Source organism: Bubalus kerabau, chromosome 10 (assembly GCF_029407905.1).
Source record: "Bubalus kerabau isolate K-KA32 ecotype Philippines breed swamp buffalo chromosome 10, PCC_UOA_SB_1v2, whole genome shotgun sequence".
NCBI lineage: Eukaryota > Metazoa > Chordata > Mammalia > Artiodactyla > Bovidae > Bubalus > Bubalus kerabau.
The window spans coordinates 97,418,093-97,438,360 of record NC_073633.1 but is presented as its reverse complement, the minus strand read 5'-3'; the positions used below and the strand labels follow the sequence as shown (position 1 = coordinate 97,438,360).

The window sequence follows — 20,268 nt, the reverse complement described above, 5'->3', positions numbered from 1 at the left end:
AATGTGCAGTGAGGAAAGGCTGAGAAGAGATAGAAAAATTTAAAAAGGTTAGGACCCTGTGTTTGAAGGGCTTAGAAGCTAGTGAAAGTGACAGTCGTTCAGGAGTGTCCAACACTTTGCAACCCCAAGACTTTACAGTCCATGGAATTCTCTAGGCCAGAATACTGGAGTGGGTAGCCTTTCCCTTCTCCAGGGGATATTGCCAACCCATAGATCGAATCAAGGTCTCCCACATTGCAGGCAGATTCTTTACCAGCTGAGCCACCAGGGAAGCCCTAGAGGCTAGTGGAGGAGACCAACTGGGATCGGATTGCAGTACAGAATTATTAGAATAAGGAAACTGTGCAGTTTAGAAATGTGATTTAGCTTTACTGGAGGTAGCCAGCAAAACTTTCACAGATAACATAAGATTTGATTTTAGCCTTGAGGAGGGAAGAATTAATGGTCTTCTTCAATAGCTTTTCCTGCAGCAGGAAACGGCAACCCACTCCAGTACTCTTGCTTGGAAAATCCCATGGATGGAGGAGCCTGGTAGGCTACAGTCCATAGGGTCGCGAAGAGTCGGACAAGACTCAGCGACTTCACTTTCACTTTTCCCTTTCATGTATTGGAGAAGGAAATGGCAACCTACTCCAGTGTTGCCTGGAGGATCCCAGGGACGGGGGAGCCTGGGGGGCTGCCGTCTATGGGGTCGCACAGAGTCCGACACGACTGAAGCGACTTAGCAGCAGCAGCAATGGCATTTCCAGGGTTCAATTATTTGTTGAAGGTTTTATCATCACCTTTTTATTACTGAAACCGACATCTGTAGTGGAATATGTCTCTTTCTCGTTCTAGAACGACTGAGGAGATGACAGCCTGCACTGAAGGTAGCAGCTGCCATGACGTGACAGCCACATCCACTTGGGGTTTGCCATTCGTGAACTGTGCGGCTTCAGTCGCGTCATTTGCTCTTTCCAGGCCAAAGGATTTGATTAGTTAATCTTCCCTGTTCCCTTTCAGTTCTGAGAATTTGTGAGCCTTCAGAAACAGACATTGGGACCTGGTATAAAGGGGATTTTCCCATCTCACTGTTGGAAATTACACTTCCCTGTTCCCCACAGAGTGAAAGAAACATAGTTTGTGTATTACAACTACTTAGATTTTTTTTTGTTTATTATTTTAAATGAATAATTTAGACAGTTCTGATGATGCTAGAGTGAGGGCAAAAGCACCTCTCTTAATTCTTTATCTAGGGGTTGTCTCTTACAGCTGCTACTGGCACTTTAACAAAAAGAACAGAGCAAGAGGGCGCCGCCTAAGCACTCAGGTGCCCGCTAATCCGGCCTCTTCCGGGAATGTCACCCTCAAGACCAGTCATCGGGTATCATGGGAAATGCAGTTTCTCCTGGAGCCGCTCTCTCCTAGTAACTCCTTGCTCTTGAGCATGAGGTGGACTACAACTCCCAGAGGGCCAAGCGGGAGAAGCGGGGCCCTGTACCTTCGCGGCGGCTGGGCGGCTAGTTCAAGTTGCCATAGCTGCGAGTCTGGGGAGAGCGGAGTCGGTTGCTTCGCCGCGTCTGGTCAGTTATACCTTCTGGGGTTGCCGGTGGCCGCGGGAGCCGGGTGGGGCCTCGGCAATGACCCGGCGTTAAGGACCTGGGGTCCTCTTCTAGTTCAGGTAGCTTCCCTCAGCCGCCCCTCGCCCTTTCCGTACCACTTCCCTGTCGTGTCTTGACGTTTTGGGTCCCGCTTCTCCTGGTCCCGGGGGTCGGGATGCCGGAGCTGCGCGGAAGCCCTGGGCTGGGGCCGGGGGCGGGTCGGGTCTGTGGCGAAGCTGGGGAGACGGCGTGCCCGGCACCCCCACGCCCCCTTTCCCTCGTCATGCGTGTCCACAGTCAGGTCCTGGTCAAGTTATACGGGGAGTTTGAACTTGGTTGCCCTCTTTTCGAGAGCACAGCGCGTCCTGTCGCTAGCAGCTGTGAAGCTTGAGCTGTCAAGGAGGTCGGCCTCCTCCTGGCCTGTGCGTTGCCTGGCCTGGGATATAATTGCTTCGTACCTGTTTTGGAGTCCCAAAAACTTGCTACCCTCGGGAGCGCTGTTTATATCAATGCCTTGTCTTCCTTTGCCAACATGGAAGTTGCCTCAGCGTCAGCTGTTAACAGTCCCTTCCAGGAGTTTATTTCCTGTCAACACCTGGACATTGAATTCCAGCTGCTCCCTCAGCGGTTTGATGGAGCTCAGTCGCTTCTGCGGACATTCTATAAAACCGCTTTGCAGCCTTATGCCAAGTATTATGTAAAGTATCTAACCCACGGCCTAGCCCCCAGGGAGGGCTCAATGTTTGTTACTTTTTTTTTTTTGATTATACAGATTACACAGTGTAAGCCACACGTGCAAGTTTAAGTTTTTTTTAGTACCTATACTAAAGAAAAAAGGAGCTGGTGAAATTACTCTTAAGTAATTTTTTTGACACATCCAAAATTTTCACTCTCAACATGAAGTCAGAACGAAACTGGAGATATTTCACATCCTAAAATAACTTTAAAAAATGGACTAAATGTTATGTGTATTTTATGTGTATAGCACTTTAGCCACTTTTGGTTAGTGACTGCTCTGGTAGACACCATAGCTAGAAGATTAACATTTTGGTAGTTTCATGTTGGCACAGAAATTTGTGTGTGTCCATGACTCATAGAATGAAGGTTGCTGTTTTGTTGAAAGAGTTGGCTATGCATCATGCCTACGTCCTGTCCCACTGCATGACCTCTGGGTCACTTTGGACTCTCTCTTGACTGTTTATTTTGACTAAGAGAATACTTTTTTTTTTCTTTTGGAGTGATTTATAGATGTATTCTGATCTGCTTTTTATGTGGACAGTTACCAATTTTCTGGATAATTTTCTGTGGATTCTTACAGACTGCTTTGAAAGGAGTCACAAAAAATTGAGAATATTTCTATCCACAGATCTTACAACCAAAGGCATTTTATCTTTACTTATTTAATTGCTGTACTGAGTGTTGGAAGAGCTGGGCAGTTTATAAAGTATTTCCTTTAGGAGTGCTAGCATGTGGTTCATTTACTGGCTTAGAAGTACGTTTGGTCCATTAAATTCAGAAGTAACATGTTAAATTCATTACCTGCCTTAGTTAATTTACCCACTAATAGACTTAGGGATAGTACCTTTGGCTAGACTTGGGCTACAGTTCACACTAAGGGATGACTGAGAATGGGTGGAAGTCCCCAGCGAGGAGTATGCTGGCTAGGGATTCGATGTGAACTCCTGTGACTTCAGTGGGGCGTTTGCATGATCCAAGAAACAGTTTCTCTGTTCTCTGATTTGATGTGATTTATTCTCTGCCATGCACACAAACTGTCCATAGGGTGAGCTTACTTTATCATTAATTGCTTAAAAAATTTTAAGGTTGTAGGTGTGTTTTACTCCTTGTTTCATTTATCTGTAGGTGGTTTGGGGAAAGTGTAGGGGCAACCAAAGATCCTCCACTTGACTAGGCCTCTTGCCCTGAACCTCATGAAGAAATGTTAAGAGTCAGACATACGTGCCTAAGAAGAGCTCTGAGCTCAGAGGACAGCAGCCCGGAGTTTGGGGGGTATGCTTTGTAAGTATGCTTCCTCCCTCCTTGAGTTTTTGAGATGACACATTTTTGTATATCAATAGTGGAAAGGAATATGTCAACAAGTAGAACTTTAAGGGGCCAGAAACCCCTTTCTAACATGCAATATCAAGATTAAATAGGATGGTTGTACATGCAGTATTATAAAAATTAAGGGTAACGAACTGGATACCTTAATGAAAGTGATAGCAATGCACCTGTTTCCATTAGACAAGTATTTGAGAACCTTTTTTGTCTCGGGCACTGTGTTAGGCATATTTTACATGTATTATAGGTTTATTTCCCTGGTGGTTTAGACAGTAAAGAATCCACCCATAATACAGGAGTGGAGTCCTGGGTTTGATCCCTGGGTTGGGAAGAGCTCTTGGAGAAGGGAAAGGCTACCCACTCCAGTATTCTGTCCTGTAGAATTCCATGGACAGAGGAGCCTGTAGGCTACAGTCCATGAAGCAGCAAAGAGTCAGACACGACTGAGCAACTGAGCATGCATGCACATGTGTGTATATATATGTATACACACACATCATATATGTATATAGTACATTTATTATACCTCTGTTCATTTTATAAATGAGGTTTAGATAGGCTATTAGATTTGCTTGGATTTTGGAGCCAAAAAAATGGTCTTCATCCCCAGGTCCTCTGACTCCAAATCCCAGCTGCACCCACTATAGGAGGTCACATTGTGGTCTCTGATTGTCCTCCAATAGAGTTTGATTTATATTTAATATTTTTAGTTTGTGTATCATATAAGGAAAATTTGTTGTTATTCATCTCTTTAATGTTCAAGGGGTTCTAGTATCTTTCTTAGTTTTTTATCCCCAAGATTTAATGGTCTTTATGGTATTATTGAGGTAAGAGGTAATTGTATCTATGTAAGAGGTAATTGTATCTATGATTTTGGTTGAATATAAATGTATGTATGCAGCATGAATTGTCATTGATGGTCAGTAGGATAGTGTTAACTCAGGCTTCGCATCATGGATTTAGAATTCTGGACATTTTAGCATTTTCACGTTGCATTTTGATAGAGGGCACTTAAATATGTAGGGAAGACCCACTGGGGCCTTGTAAGAACACTGTTTAAGCTGTATGTGTGAAAGGTTCTTAGAATTAAAGAATATTAGAGCTGGAGTGGCCTGATAGGATAATTTAGTCCCAAAGTTTTCAGCCACAGTCATGACACATTTGGAAATCATATAAAAATAACCTACAGTGGATTCACAGTTAACCATGTAATAATGTCACTGGGTTGATTCTAGTATGAAATGTTTCAATATATTCATACTGTTCTAATAGTGTTTTTCTTTCTTGTAATAATGTATTATTATGTTAGCACAAGTTTTTCCTTATCTCTTTTAGCTGCTACATAGTTTCCCAAATGGCTAGATACATTTATTGTATCCCTAAACAGTGGACTTGTGTTTTTTTTTTTTTTTTTTTTTACTATTATAAATAATTCTGCAATGAAGCTCTTTTACCTGATGGCTCAGTGGTATAGAATCTGCCTTCTAATAAAGGAGACGTTCCTTGGGTCAGAATAATCCCTTGGAGAAGAAAATGGCGTCCCACTCTAGTATTCTTGCCTGGGAAATCCTGTAGACAGAGGAGCCTGTTGGGCTACAGTCCGTGGGGTTGCAAAGTCTTGGACATGACTTAGTGACTGAACAATAACACATAAGATGTATACATATATTTTGTAACACATCTTGTGTTTTCTTAGGATACTAGTCATAGAAGTAGACTCTGGATCAAAAGGTGTATATTACTTATTTTTACTTGCCAGATTGTTCCCTAGAAAAACTGTCTTAGTTAATATCTTACAGCAAGGTATGTCCTTGTGAACACTGGTGGTGAGAGCTTTTGTTCATAGGTACAGAACAGATAAAAAGGAATATCATTATTTTAATTAGCTGTTTTTTAATTAGTGAAATATAGTATCTTACACTTTTTTTAAGAGCTATTTATGTTCTTTGAATTGTCTGTTTATCTTTTGTACCTTTTACTATTGGAATGTTCTTTTCTTCCTTTTTTGAAAAATGATAAATTCTTTAGTTTCCATATAATGCAAATATTTTTCTAAGTTTTAACTTTCATTTTCTAATCTTGTTCTGGTGTCTTATTAATAATTATGAATGATCTTGAGTCTTATTAGGCCTTTATCGGATATTAACACCTCCTGAAATTTATAAAACTCTTATCTTAAAGTGAAAGGTGCTCAGTCATGTCTGACTCTTTCCATGGACTGTATAGTCCATGGAATTCTCCAGGCCAGAATACTGGAGTGGGTAGCCTTTCCCTTCTCCAGGGGATGTTCCCAACCCAGGGATTGAACCCAGGTCTCCTGCATTGCAGGCATATTCTTTACCAGCTGAGCCATGCATAGTGTTTGCCATGAGACAGGTGCTCATGAATGAATGAACTCATAGATGTATGAATTAAAGCTAAACCTGAATTAGGCTTTTAATGAAGAGAGACTTGTGGAAGAAATTGACTATAATTATTATTTAGAAAACATAAGATAATTTTATAGATTGTAGGAGGAAGAAAAGAGCTTGATCGTGGAAGAGTGAAGGTCTTAAAATGACAAAAATAGGTTGGCTTATTAACAGCAATTGATACAGTAAAACAATACTGAGAATGCACACTGGTAGTAAAGAGTCTAGGTAACTTGGAGTGTGTACAACTTTGTAGTACAGATAAATAATAATTGAGGAATGTAGGTAGCTGCAAATAGCAATGAGAAAATGATTTGTGATAATTCAAGCAAACCTTGTAAGTTTGATTCAGTTATAAGTTTTAACCATTGAAATGAATTTTAAATTATTATCCTTGTTTATGAGACATTGTCAAGTATTCACATTTGTACTATTTTGCAGTTCAGTCCATATTGTTTGAGAACTCAGTTAATATAGCCCATGTACCACAAGAATTATTTCATCCAACAGTTATTTAATTAGAATCACCACTTGCAAAGTCCTGTACTTTGAAGTTTGTCTCTGGGTTAATCAGTGTAATAAGGGAAGTTTAACTGTAAATTCATTAAAATTGTTCCACCACATGCCAGGCACTATGTTAGATGTTGAAATACATCTGTGAGCAAAGTTAATGGAGTCTGTGATGAGATTTAGTCTAATAGGGAGACAGACAAGTAAACAACCAGTTAGCTCCTCTGTGCTGTGAGGAGGTGGTCCAAGGTGGGGACAGTGAAGAAAGGTTCTCCAGAGAAAGTCTCCTCTGAACTGAGACTTGAAGGACAAGTAAGAGTTAGCCAAAGGAGACGGAGTGAGGAGAATGTTCCAGGTGGTGAATACAGCAGAGGTATGATGGTGAGATGAGCATAATGTATTTGAGAAATTGAAAAAAAAAAACTTTCTGTGGCATGAATAATTACATTTCATGGACATATTTAGTGATTGTATTGCTATAAATATAGAATTATAGTAATACAGAGGGTGAAAAGATTATTTCTGGCTGGAAATGGAAGGCTTCTCTGAGATTGTGTTTGACCTATACCTGGAAATTTGAGTGGAATTTATGCAGGTGGCAGTGGTCGACAGCAGACGGCATTTTCACGGCATTTCAGTCAGAACTAATGATGCCAGTGAGGGATGGAAGTGGCAGGAGAACGTGGTGTGCATAGTAGCTAAATGTAGGCCTTATGTTTCTATGGTTCATTTGTTAAGAAAAGGGTGTCTTGATGAGGGTCTTGAATTTCTGATTCGAGAACCTAGACTCAGCCACGTGGGCAGTGGAGTGTCAGTGCAGGTTGAAATGTATGGAAAAAGACTCAGGTGGAGAAACCATTATAGTGGCTAGTAATGCGATAAGAAAAGTCCTGAATTCTGGATGGTGCCTGTGCTAAGAGAAGGGAGACATGATAGGAATTTGGGCCTTGAAGAAAGGCTTGTGACTTGGCTCTGCCACCGGAAGCTGTGTCACCTTGGGTACCCTGCTTCGCTTCTTAAGCCCCAGGTGGAGGTCATGATGACAGCAGCGCTCACCTTGTAGGGTGGTTCATACGACAATCTGCGCTATCAAAGCGTTAGCTAGTCAGCATTGTCATTTCAACTTTTGTGTTTGAAGGTTTTTGAAATTGAGGTTCTTAACTGGCGTTTATATCCATACACTTGTGGTAGTTTACTGTTGAAGTGTCATTGGTCTTATATGATATTGAGCTGTTTTTCATTATAGTTGGATTCCTTTCTAATCCTATATCTTTAAAAAATTTTATGTGTACATATAAAAACATTACAAGAAAAAGTTTATGGTATACAGTTCATTTCAATCACCTTTTAAATAATTTTAGAAGTTTTTTTTTTTTAATAGTATCTTGGAAAGAATATACAAATCATTCTTGTTACCTCCTTTAAAAAATAAGAATAAAAAATAAACTCTTGAATAAGCATATTTATAAGTACAATGAAAGTGTATTTTAGTTAATTATTATAGAAGAGTTAAAGAGAGAGCTAAAGATATAAAGTAAAAGTAGAGTTGGGGGGGAAAGAAATATGGGACTTGAGGAAGAGTGGAAGACAAGAAAATACTTTTTTTTTTTTTAAAGTTTAAGTCTTTAGGATATGGTTTCTGAAAAAAAAAGAATGCCTGAAAGAGGTTGTAAAGATTCCTAGTAAGAGATAGGATTATTTAAAAGTCATCTTAAAAGAGCTATAGAAAATTGGATTTATAGCAGAACATAATTAATACTTTATTATCTTATGCTGTATTCATGATATAAACCATTAGTTCTGAGTAAGTGGGTACACTTGGAATGGTCTGGCCTTAAATGCTCTGGTTGTATGTATATGGTGGGAGAATTGTATCATAAGAAATATGGTGAGGAAAGACACAAATACACAGCCCCAACATTTCAATGTGTTTGGAATTTAAATGGTGTTTTCGCATCTAAGAATGTAGTGGAAGAGGCAGTGGCTAAGAGAAGATGTAGGTTCTAGATCTCTTAATGTAGCTTTTTATGAAAGCACTTGTGGATAAGTGTTTTACTCAAACTTTTTGTTCCTTTAGGAACAAAAGTAAAGGGTTGAAATTATACCAGCTTTACAGGTTTCAAATAGAGATCAAAAGAGAAAATGCTGGTGAAAATTCTTTGTAAGCTATAAAGCAGTATGCAAATTTAAGGTATAAATAGCAATAAGAAATATTTCCTTTCCTAAAAATTTGTAGTGTTGTTTTGTTCACTAGGAAAGTCAAGAGGAATTTCTGTTTCTGCTTTAAAAACTAGGAGGAAGAACACAAACAAGCTTTATAATACACTTAAGAAATAGCATGTTTATTATGAAAAACTTAATGTTACATGAACAAATAAATAGCCCCAAATGATATTTATGATTACTCTCTCAAAAATTGGTGGCCTGTCCCTTGTTATATCAATTGTTAATGCTTATTTTGTGCACCCTAATATGAATTTATCCTTTTTTGCTTCTACCGTTAGATGACAGTCTGAAACCAACTTTTTTTCTTAAGAAGAGCAGGCCTGAGAGGAAGCCTCAGGAAATTAACCATCTTCTGAACCAAATCAAATGACTTATTAGTAAACTATGTGTGTATATATCAATTAGCCTTTGCATAATAAATAAATCCTGGCAGGCATACAGCAATGCACTTTTATTGTCTACCTGTCTTGGCTGGACATGTTAGTCTGGGCTCAACTGACTGGTCCGCTGATCTAAGTTGGAAGTCGTTGCGGCAGCAGCAATGTATCCCACACCGTCCAGTGGGATCGTCTTTGCATGTCCTGATGGTGACGCAAGAGTTATGAGGGGAGCAGGTTCCAATGTGTAGTCCCATTTCAGGTATCTGTTTGTGCCCTGTCAGCTGAAATCCTGTTGGCCAACTTAGGTCAAATAGCTGAGCCCAGAGGCAGGGAGGGTAATTCCACCCATAGTGGGAGGACTTACATCTTGGGGAGGTGAAGAGTTGGAGCCAGATTACGCAAGCAGCACTTTGTTCTGCATTTAATTTCTTCTATATACCAGAGTGGGGAAACATCCTGAGTGGTCTGCCGAAAATCAAGGCTTACTTCTCGTTCTGGTTTTGTAGGCTGTAGGCTAATATGGAAGCTGTGTTACCCGATTTCCCTTTTGGTCTGTAGAGGGGAGCATTGTCTCTCGAACATTTAACCTTGATTGATTCTTTCACAGTAGAATTGTTCATTTTTAACTGGGGAATGAGGCCAATAAACTTCCTTTGTCTTGGTTCTTGATTCAAAGTAGGATTGCAAAGTCAGCTGCTAATCGGGTCCTATGCCCAGTGGGGATTGCAAGGGCAAGCAGGAAGGTGAAAGACCCACTCAGGGCAGCCACTGTTTACAGCTGTGTTGCCATGGGAACAGTCTTCCCCAGTGGTGCCAGATCTTTGGCCTTTTCAAGAGAAACTGGAAATTAGATTTTTTTGGTGAAGTCTCTTTGTTTTCAAATTAAGGTTTTAAGATAACACAATGAGGGCTCTGTTAAATATGTATCGCTTGGCTGGATTTGGTCCGTAGTTCTCTACTTTTCATCCCCTGATTTAAAGAGAATGGTGTTAGGAACTCAGGGATTCTAGCCCTGTCTTTGTCCAGGCTCACCTCATGTCCGTTTGCTGACAGTTTGGGCCATTATTAGGGGTTGTGTCCACACCCGGAGGGCTTCATTATTGTCTACTTTGGGAATAGTGTAGTTTGTATTTATTCTTTTTATCTGTTAGCAAATAGCATGCCATTCTAGGGCTTAGCTCCAAGTAAGAAATCCATCTTCTGTTTGTTAGCATCCATTTCTGTCTGTTATCTTTTTTTTCCCCCCTCTTCGGTTTTTGTTGATTGTTTTTTATCTTGACATGTTTTACTTTTAATTTAATTTTGTAAACTGCCTCATTTATTTTAGAAGTGTGTGTAGGTGTATGAGTCTAAAATATTTGTGTCATTCTTCTGGTGAGACAGGGAAAGAGTTATTAAGTAGCTTTATTTTCTTTTAAAGCCTTGCTAATTTTTAACAACTGGCATACATATAATTAAACAGCTATTAGTTTTGTCTCCATGCCTGAGGAAACAGTAATTTTGCATGCCATGCAGGCTTTTCCAGAAATGCCCCTGCCACCTGCTTGATGGGTGCTGATCCACATTACTCTGCCCTCATACTCCTGCAAGGGGAGCAAAATGGAGCCTGGGGGCTGAGTCTGTCTGGTGTCATCCATGGAATAGAGGGGTGGGTGTGTGCATGTATGTGAGAGAGAGAGGAAGGGAGGGGAAGTAGGAGGGGGAAGGCAGAGAGAGGAAAGAAGGAAATGGGTGGTAGCAACAGGAGTAAGTGGAATATCCAAAAAAAAAAAATGAAATCTAGTATATTTGCAATATACATACGTATATATGTATGTATACGTGTATGCATGTGTTCATGCTTGATCATGTCCCACTCCGTGTGACCCCATGGCCTGTAGCCCGCCAGGCTCCTCTGTTCATGGGATTTTTCAGGCAAGGATACTGGAGCGGGTTGCCATTTCCTTCTCCAGGGGATCTTCCCGACCCAGGGATGGAACCTGAGTCTTCTGCCTTGACTGGCAGGTGGTTTCTTTACCGCTGAGCCCCCTGGGAAGCCCATATATATGAATATATGTACATATATACATAATATATATTTATTTTAATTCTCTAGGTCAGAAGTTCTCAACTGAGAATGACTGTAGCCACGCACCTCATCTCTGCCCGAGGGGACATTTAGGAGTATCTGGAGACAGCTTTAAACCTCTGCCCTGGTTGAAGGATGGGAGAGCTCTGAATACTTGTCTCTTCCCTAGTTCCTCTGAAATGATGCTTTTTAATGGACTCTCGCTGCTTTGTCTCGTCCATCTGTCTGACTTCTCATCCTTTATTGGGCGGAAAGACCTGACCTGGCTCCCCTGGCGTGCTGTCACAGCTCCGAGCTCCTCGTGTGCGGACTTCCAGAGGTCTTTCTCTCCCATCGAGGACTGGGACTTAATCACTTTCCTCTCTCGTTTCTAATATGGTGACAGTTCAGTGGATGGTGAGCGCATGAATCTGTTGTCTCTCTCCGATTCTATTCCTGTTACATTCCTCTTGACTTAACTGAGAACTGACTACTGGACAGTAGACTTGATCTCTCTCTTTATTTTATTTTTTTCTTTTTGTGGGGAGACTAACAGCCCCTGTTATGTTTAATTTTGTTCCCGAGCGAAGGATAATAAATTCAAGTAGTAACATCACAATAAAATATTTAATTCTTCAGGAGCAGTTCAAGATGCACTGGAATTAGCTCCCTCTTCTGTGTCTTCACTTAGATGGTAATAGATGCAACTGAGTAGCCTAGACATCCTTAAGCTAAAGGTTTGATGTGAGATCTCAACCCCTCTGTCACCTGGGAAAAGGTCCCCACCACAGGGAGCTTGCCTTGGGTAGTGGGCAGGTGATGACTTGAGGTTTGGTATGAGGTGACTCAATGGACATGAATTTGAGCAAACTCTGGGAGATAGTGAAGGACAGGGAAGCCTGGCATCCTGCAGTCCGTGGGGCTGCAAAGAGTCAGGCACGACTTAGACACTGGACAACACTCTAAGTCCGTTGGATCTCTGCCGAGTGCCAACTGTGTTATTAATAGAGTTCTGGGCCTTGGGGTGCCAACACTGAATAAGTAGAGTAAGTGTCTCCCCTCGTGAAACTTACGTGAGGGCTGGAGTAAAATCCGCACTTCTCTTAGCCTGAACTTCTCCGTGAGCTGTCTCCAGCCTGCTTCTCAGAGTTCGTCCCGTGACGCCCTCCTCCTTGGTCACTGTGCTCCTGCCTTTTGCTGTTTCTTCAACACAGCAAACGCCTTCCTACTTCATGTGCTATGCATCTGTTCCTCCACCTATCTAGGATTTGGTTCCCTCCTCATGTCTATGTGAAGTTCCTTCTCATCATTAAGCTCTCTGATTAAAAGAGCCCTGTCCTGACCACTTTTCTCTAAAAAACTCTCCCAAACCAAGTTATTCTTATTTTTAAATTTTTTAATTGTAATTTTATTGGCTTACAGTGTTGTGGTTAATTGCAGGTATACAACAAAGTGATTTGGTTATACATATATTCATTCTTTTTTAGATTCTTTTCTCATGTGGGGGGTTATCATAGAATATTGAGTTCTCTGTGCTGTCCAGTAGGTTAGGTCTTTGTTGGTTATCCATTTTTTTTTTTTTTGGTTACAGCTCAGAGTTTTATTTGGTAAACAGAGGATAGTACACCCCCTGCTAAGGTGTGAGGGTGGGCTAATCCCGAAGGAGAAGCCGGTTGTCTATCTTATATGTTATGGCGAATGATATGTGGTGAACTAACCATACGCTATGGTGAGTGTGTGTGTGTGTGTGTGTGTGTGTGTGTGTATGTATTCATGTTCATCCAGAACTCCAGACTTATCCTCCCCAACACATTTATCTGTTGGTAATCAACCATAAGTTTCTTTTTGATATCTGTAAGTCTGTTTCTGTTTTGTTCATTTGTATCTTTTAAAGAAGTGAGATTCTACATGTGAATGATACCATACAGTATTTGTTTTTCTCTGTCTGACTTTACTCAGTGTGATGATTTCTAGGTCCCTCCACATTGCTGCAAATGGTGCTGTTTTATTCTTTTTTAAATGGCTGAGTAATATTTCATTGTGTATACGTACAACATCTGTATCCATTCCTCTGACAGTGGACATTTAGGTTGCCTCCATGTCTCGGCTATTGTAAAGAGTGCTGCAATGAACACTGGGGTGCGTGTTCCCTTTTGGATTATGGTTTTCTCTGGATTTGTGTCCAGGAGTAGGATTATTGGATCATATGGTAGTTCTGTTTTCAGTTTGGTAAGGAATCTCCATGCTGTTCTCCATAGTGGTTGTACCAATTTACATTTCTATCAACAGTGCAGGAGGGTTTCTTTTTCTCCAGTATTTATTGTTTGTAGACTTGTTGATGATGGCCATTCTGGCTGGTATGAATTGATAACTTCATGATATTTTTGATTTGCATTTCTCTAATGAATAGCGATATTTGAGTATTTTCTCATGTGCCTGTTGGCCATCTGTTTGTCTTCTTTGGAGAAATATCTATTTAGATCTTTTGCCTGTTTGATTGTTTGTTTTTCTGATGTACAGCTGCATAAACTGTTTGTATATTTTGGAGATTAATCCCTTGTTGCTCCCTTCATTTGCAAATATTTTCTCCCATTCTGTGGGTTGTCTTTTCATTTTGTTCATGGTTACCTTTGCTGTGCAGAAGCTCTTAAGTTTGATTAAGTCGCATTTGTTTATTTTCATTTTTATTTTCATTACTCTAGAAGGTGGATTCCCAGAAGGTAATGCTGAAAATAATATTAAAGAGTGTTCCGCTTTCCTGTAAGAGTTTTATAGTGTCTGGCTGTACATTTAGTCTTTGATCCATTTTGAGTTTATTTTTGTGTAAGGTGTTAGAGAATGTTCTAATTTCATTCTTTTACACATAGCTGTCCAGTGTTCCCAGCACTACTTATTGAGGAGACTGTCTTTTCTCCATTGAATATTCTTGCCTCCTTTGTCATAGACTAATTGGCCCCGGGTGTGTGAGTTTACCTCTGGGCTTTCTGTCCTGTTCATCGGTCTATATTTCTGTCTTTGTACCCATACTACCTAATTTTGATGACTGTTCAGTTCAGTTCAGTTGCTCAGTCGTTTCCGACTCTTTGCGACCCTATGAACCACAGCATGCCAGGCCTCCCTGTTCATCACCAACTCCCGGAGTTCACCCAAACTCATGTCCATCGAGTTGGTGATGCCATCCAGCCATCTCATTGTCTGTCGTCCCTTTCTCTTCCTGCCCCCAATCCCTCCCAGCATCAGGGTCTTTTCCAGTGAGTTAGCTCTTCACATCAGGTGGCCAAAGTATTGGAGTTTCAGCTTCAACATCAGTCCTTCCAATGAACACCCAGGACTGATCTCCTTTAGGATGGATTGGTTGGATCTCCTTGCAGCCCAAGGGACTCTCAAGAATCTTCTCCAACACCACAGTTCAAAAGCATCAATTCTTCAGCGCTCAGCTTTCTTCACAGTCCAACTTTCACATCCATACATGACCACTGGGAAAACCATAACCTTGACTAGACAGACCTTTGTTGGCAAAGTAATGTCTCTGCTTTTTAATATGTTGTCTAGGTTGGTCATAAGTTTCCTTCCAAGGAGTACGCATCTTTGAATTTCATGGCTGCAGTCACCATCTGCAGTGATTTTGGAGCCCAGAATCCAATGATGACTGTAGCTTGTAGTATAGTCTGAAATCAGGGAGTCTGATTTCTCTAGCTTCATTTTTCTTTCTCAGTACTTTTTGGCTATTTGGAGTCTTTTGTGTCTCCATGTAAATTAAAAAGTTTTTTTGTTCTAGTTCTATGAGAAATGTCATGGGAATTTGAAAGGGATTGCATTGAATCTGTCAAAGCTATGGTTTTTCCAGTAGTCATGTATAGATGTGAGAGTTATAAAGAAAGCTGAGCACTGAAGAATTGATGCTTTTGAACTGTGGTATTGGAGAAGACTCTTGGGAGTCTGTTGGACAGCAAGAAGATCCAACCAGTCCATCTTAAAGGAAATCAGTCCTGAATATTCATTGGAAGACTGATGCTGAAGCTGAAACTACAGTACTTTGGCCACCTGATGCGAAGAACTGACTCATTTGAAAAGACCCTGATGCTGGAATAGACTGAAGGTGGGAGGAGAAGGGGACAACAGAGGGTGACATGGTTGGATGGTTGGATGGCATCACCATCCAAGTCAATAGACATGAGTTTGAGTAAACTCTGGGAGTTGGTGGTGGACACGGAGGCCTGGCATCCTGCAGTCCATGGGGTTGCAAAGAGTCAGACATGACTGGGTGACTGAGCTGAACTGCATTGAATCTGTAGAATGCCTTGGGTAGTATAGTGATTTTGATGATATTGATTCTTCCGATCCAGCTTTGATCTTATATGAATTGGCTAAAAGGGTTTGAGGAGATGATGTTACAGAGGAGGACCGATGTAAAGAAGACAGGTGCAGATGATAATTATTTGTTCATGGTAGCCTCTGCTGGTGTGTTAACTTTTTCTCTTGAAGGATGTGGCAGTCACTATTGAAGCAGTGAGAAATACATTAAAATTTTTGAACTTGGTTCATGGCTCAGCTTAAAATACATTCCCTAGCTGCCCCAATCCCCTTTAAATATCAGCGTCATTACCTTGAGGACAGCTGCCTTGGACAGGGACGGCTGAGGCTCTTGGAGGCCACAGAAGCAATCAACCTACTTAACATGCACCAGTCAGCCTTTGTGAAATATCACCCCTGATGCTGGGTGCTTATCTTTTATGGAACAGCTTGCAAATCCTAATTGTTTTAAACTGGCTTTGAGGAAAAGAGACTTGAGAATCAATAAATTACAGCTCTCATACATACAAATGTGCATCATTATAATGAAGACAGTCTGATGGCTCTTTAGGTCAAATAACAAAAGAGGTGGACTTGAGTTTGTAGACTCACTGCCAGTCCTCTTATTGCAGGGTTGAAATTACAGGGCTGAATTCAGTTTTTATTCTCTCACAATATTCAGGTTTGCATATGGGCATTCATTTTTGATGGATAGATCCTCAGTGGGAGCGAATTGATGAGGGGTTCATTACTTGCTCTGGTGGCCGTATGTCTTCTTTATAAGGTTCATTAAGGCAGAAGCAACAATATTTATGCCTTTAAATACTGATGTGTTGGGAACAGCCAAATAAACTATTCCAAGAATGGTACCATCTGTTTTCAGACCCAGAGCTTTCTCTGTGACTCTGGAGACTTTCGCCCAAGGTCACCCGTCTTAGATCTCTCTAGATTCTTGGGAGAAGCTTAGAATCTGAAAAGCAGACAGTGTGAGTAGTTCTGCTTTCTCATCAGTGATAAATTGTATCCGGAGGTTTAAGCTGCAGAGAGTATCTGCTGCTCTTTGGTGGCTCAGACGGTAAAGAGTCTGCCTGCAGTGCAGGAGATGGGGGTTCGATCCCTGGGTCGGGACGATCCCCTGGAGAAGGAGATGTCAACCCACTCCAGTATTCTGGCCTGGAAAATCCCATGGACAGAGGAGCCTGGCAGGCTCCAGTCCATGGGGTCGCAAAGAGTTGGACTGAACAACTTCACTTTCTTTCTTTCTGCAGTTAAAGGAAATGCCGGTCACACATTTAACCAGGATTTAGGTGATTCAGCTCCTTTAAACTGTCCTTTAATCATTCTTCAAATTTAGCAATTCTTTCTTCTTTGTCTACAAACATCATGCTGAGATTTCTTATGCTAATTAATCCACCTGAATTTTTTTTCTTTTAACTCTTTAAAAATAATGAAGATTTTTTTTCTTGAGCATGCTAGGTGTTTAAATTCTTCTTTGGAATTCAAATTGCAGTAGTGATTATTATTCATGGACCACTTTAAATTTGTTTTATTTAGACACATTTTCCAGGTTATCAGTCTGTTCTTAATCTGCTGTCTCTGAAGGGGATCTTTATATATATATATATATTTTTTTTTTCTTTTAAGCTTTGATTTTCTTTTTCTTTCTTATTATTCAATCATTGTAAGAAAATTCAGGAAGTATAGGAATATTTAAAGAATAGAAATCGACTATAAACTTAACATGGTAAATATACTTTTATTTTCTTCTCCCTTTGTCATCATCCTTTCCTGTTCCTCTGAATAGTATGTGTGCATGTGTATGAAGTCACTTCAGTCGTGTCCTACTCCTACCCTGTGGACCATCACCCGCCAGGCTCATCTGTCCAAGGGATTCTCCAGGCAAGAATACTGGAGTGGGTTGCCAGGCCGTCCTCAAAGGGATCTTCCCTACCCAGCGATTGACCCCACTTCTCTTATTTCTCCTACATACGCAGGCGGGTTCTTTACCACTGGCACCACCTGGGAAACCCCTGAATATGTATACTGGCAATGTATATTCATATACAGACATCATGTAATGTTTATTACAAAATTGGGATTCATGCTTTTATCCCTTGCGTTGCTATTAAATATCTCCAGAAATAGGGATTTAATGTCTGTGTATTGTTCCATTACATGAATGTACTGTATTTTAACTCTTATAATTTGGAATTTCAGTGCTTTTTATTTTCCGTTATATAGTTGTGATATTTGTTCTCAGCAAATATTCTTATATATAAATTTCTGTGTATATTCCAATGATTTTGTTAGGAGAAACTTTGGAAGTATTGTTAGTAGGTCAAAGGTACAAACTGCTTTTGATAGACATTGCCTGCTGACATCTAGACAATTTGTATCAACTTATACATATCCATTGGGACAGCATAGGAATGTTCCTTCACCTACAACCTGGCTAAGATAGACAGAATTATTTAAGGGAGAACAGTGGGCTATTAAAGCATCTCATTTACGATTTATATTTCCTAGGTTATTAGATAGAACAGTTTTGCATGGCCATGAATATTTGTTGATTTTTTTTCTTTTAATGTGACTGCTCTCAGTATGCTTTTATCAACATGGACCGAGTCTAATGCTTTGGGTACGATTTCGCTGGGGAGAAGATTTTCAGAGTCCTAAAAAAAAATCTTATTTTCATCAATGCCACTGATACTAGGATAAGCAATACTTTTTTAAAACTATTTAATTGTATAAAATAGTAATGGTCAGTGAAGAGTGTAGCATTGGCACTTACTGTTTTGTGCTTCTCCGTCAGTTATCTTAAGGGGCTCTTGGAGCTGTCTTCATGCCTTTGGTTGAATTCCTGGATTGGGAAGATCCCCTGGAGAAGGAAATGGCAACCCACTCTAGTATTCTTGCCTGGGAAGTCCCATGGACAGAGGAGCCTGGCAGGCTACAGTCCATGGGGTCGCAAAGAGCTGGGCCCGGCTGCGTGACTGAGATAGCGGGGCAGCAGCCTTCTGGCGACTCTCGAGGCCACTCCTTTCTCATTTGGTTCTCTCTTCCTCCATCAACTCCATGTCTGGGGAGTGGAAGTGTTGACTGTTAGTAGACTGACATCTTCCGGTAAGGGTGGAACTCTGCCACTGTACCTGCCTTCTGCATTTGACACTCGGGTTCAGGTGCTCTGTTAGCTGTGAGAGGTGTGTTTCAACTTTTGAATTGTTGGTAGTAGGTGTAGACAGTGCTAAGTTTTTTTTTTAATCAGCAATGAAATAGTAATTGAATTTCTATTTTTTTATTATAATCAGATTCTTTAATGTCTTTAGTGTTTTAAATTCAACACTTATGACATTTATGTAATTAAAGTTCTTTCATATGCTATAAAAGCAAATGGTTTGTATGCTGTAATATGATATAAAAATCTTCACCTATATCTCACGTTGAATCTTGATATTTCTACAGGAGTTCCATCAGATGCAGGAGTTTGTACGTCTTTTATTGCTCAACGTAATTGCTATTAAAAGCTGAGGACTTTGTGAACTAGTGAAATTCATGCTGAAAAGTGTCATTTTATCTTATTAAAAGTATGTAATCCTTAATAGGGGTAAGTGAGAGGTCTTGTGTGTGTGTGTTATGTGACAGTTACACATAGTTAAGCTAATGCTGTTTGCATAGGTTTGACAACAGTGCTGGATGTGTGAGCAGCTAATGCTGCTATGATTTTCTCTTTTAGATTCAGATACCCTGTATCTTCACTTGTTAATATGTTTTCAACTAATTACAGTGTGTGTTCCATTAAGAAAGACTGTGAAGTACATACGTACCTGTGGTAAAAGTATAAGAGTGCGGTGTGGAGAGTTAAACACAAAATCATCCAGGAGTTAACCCGGGGATGGGGTGGGGTGGAGCGGTGGGAGTAGTCGGGTGAGGATAGGGCGGGCAGCTGCGTGCGTGCATGCGTGGCTGTGTCCGACTCTGCAGCCCCATGGACAGGCTCCCCTGCCAGGGTCCTCTGTCCATGGCATTTTTCAAGAATACTGGAGTGGGTTGCCATTTCCTTCTCCAATGGATATTCCCAACCCAGGGATTGAACCTGTGTCGCCTACATTGGCAGGAGGATTCTTTACCGCTGTGCCAGTACTAGGACTTTATTTACAGTGTTCTAAATATTGGGTTGGCCAAAAAGTTTGTCAGGTTTTTCTGTACCAACTAATGGAAAAACCCAAATAAATTTTTTTGCCAACCTAACATTTTATCCAAAATATTAGAAGCACACGTGTCAGAATGGGAAATAATAATATTAAGAATAGATTCTTAAAAATAATAGGGAAATAGATGATAGAAGCAGAAGAATATAATAGAAAATAGAAATAGAAAATGATAACATTCTGGTAGTAGATACATGCTTGCTTACTATCTTAGTCTCTGTACTATTTTATATTTTACACAATTTCCCCAAATTATTTAAAAAAACATAAAATTTTCAGTTTTCACTCTTTGTAGTCAAGTTGATACTCAAATAGCTCATTAGATGACTCTGATATGCCATTTATATTCATTGACATTGCGTGCATGCTAAGTTGCTTCATTTGTGTCCAACTCTGTGCAACCTCATGGACTGTAGCCCACCAGACTCTTCTGTCCCTGGGATTTCCCAGGCAAGAACACTGGAGTAGGTTGCTATGCCCACCTCCAGCGGATCTTCCCAACCCAGGAATTGAACCCGTGTCTCTTATGTCTACCTGCATTGACAGGCGAGT

General features: G+C 40.5%; 1 protein-coding gene across 21 annotated transcripts in view; it reads left to right on the top strand.

Annotated features, from left to right (window-relative positions):
* CEP128 (centrosomal protein 128) overlaps positions 1-20,268 on the top strand; it is a 605,049-nt gene that overhangs the window by 122,060 nt on the left and 462,721 nt on the right. For 7 of the 21 annotated variants that reach the window (XM_055538796.1, XM_055538795.1, XM_055538794.1 and 4 more), the window contains exon 1: positions 838-1,660. The exons of 1 other annotated variant lie outside the window; for it this stretch is intronic. In XM_055538796.1, coding sequence (XP_055394771.1) covers positions 1,166-1,660 — 495 coding nt within the window. In that variant the 5' untranslated portion in view covers positions 838-1,165. Of the gene's footprint in view, positions 1-154; positions 532-837; positions 1,661-3,443; positions 3,600-18,579; positions 18,709-18,970; positions 19,113-20,268 lie in introns of those variants that run through there. 13 more of the 21 variants (XM_055538805.1, XM_055538806.1, XM_055538809.1 and 10 more) reach the window with 12 other exon arrangements.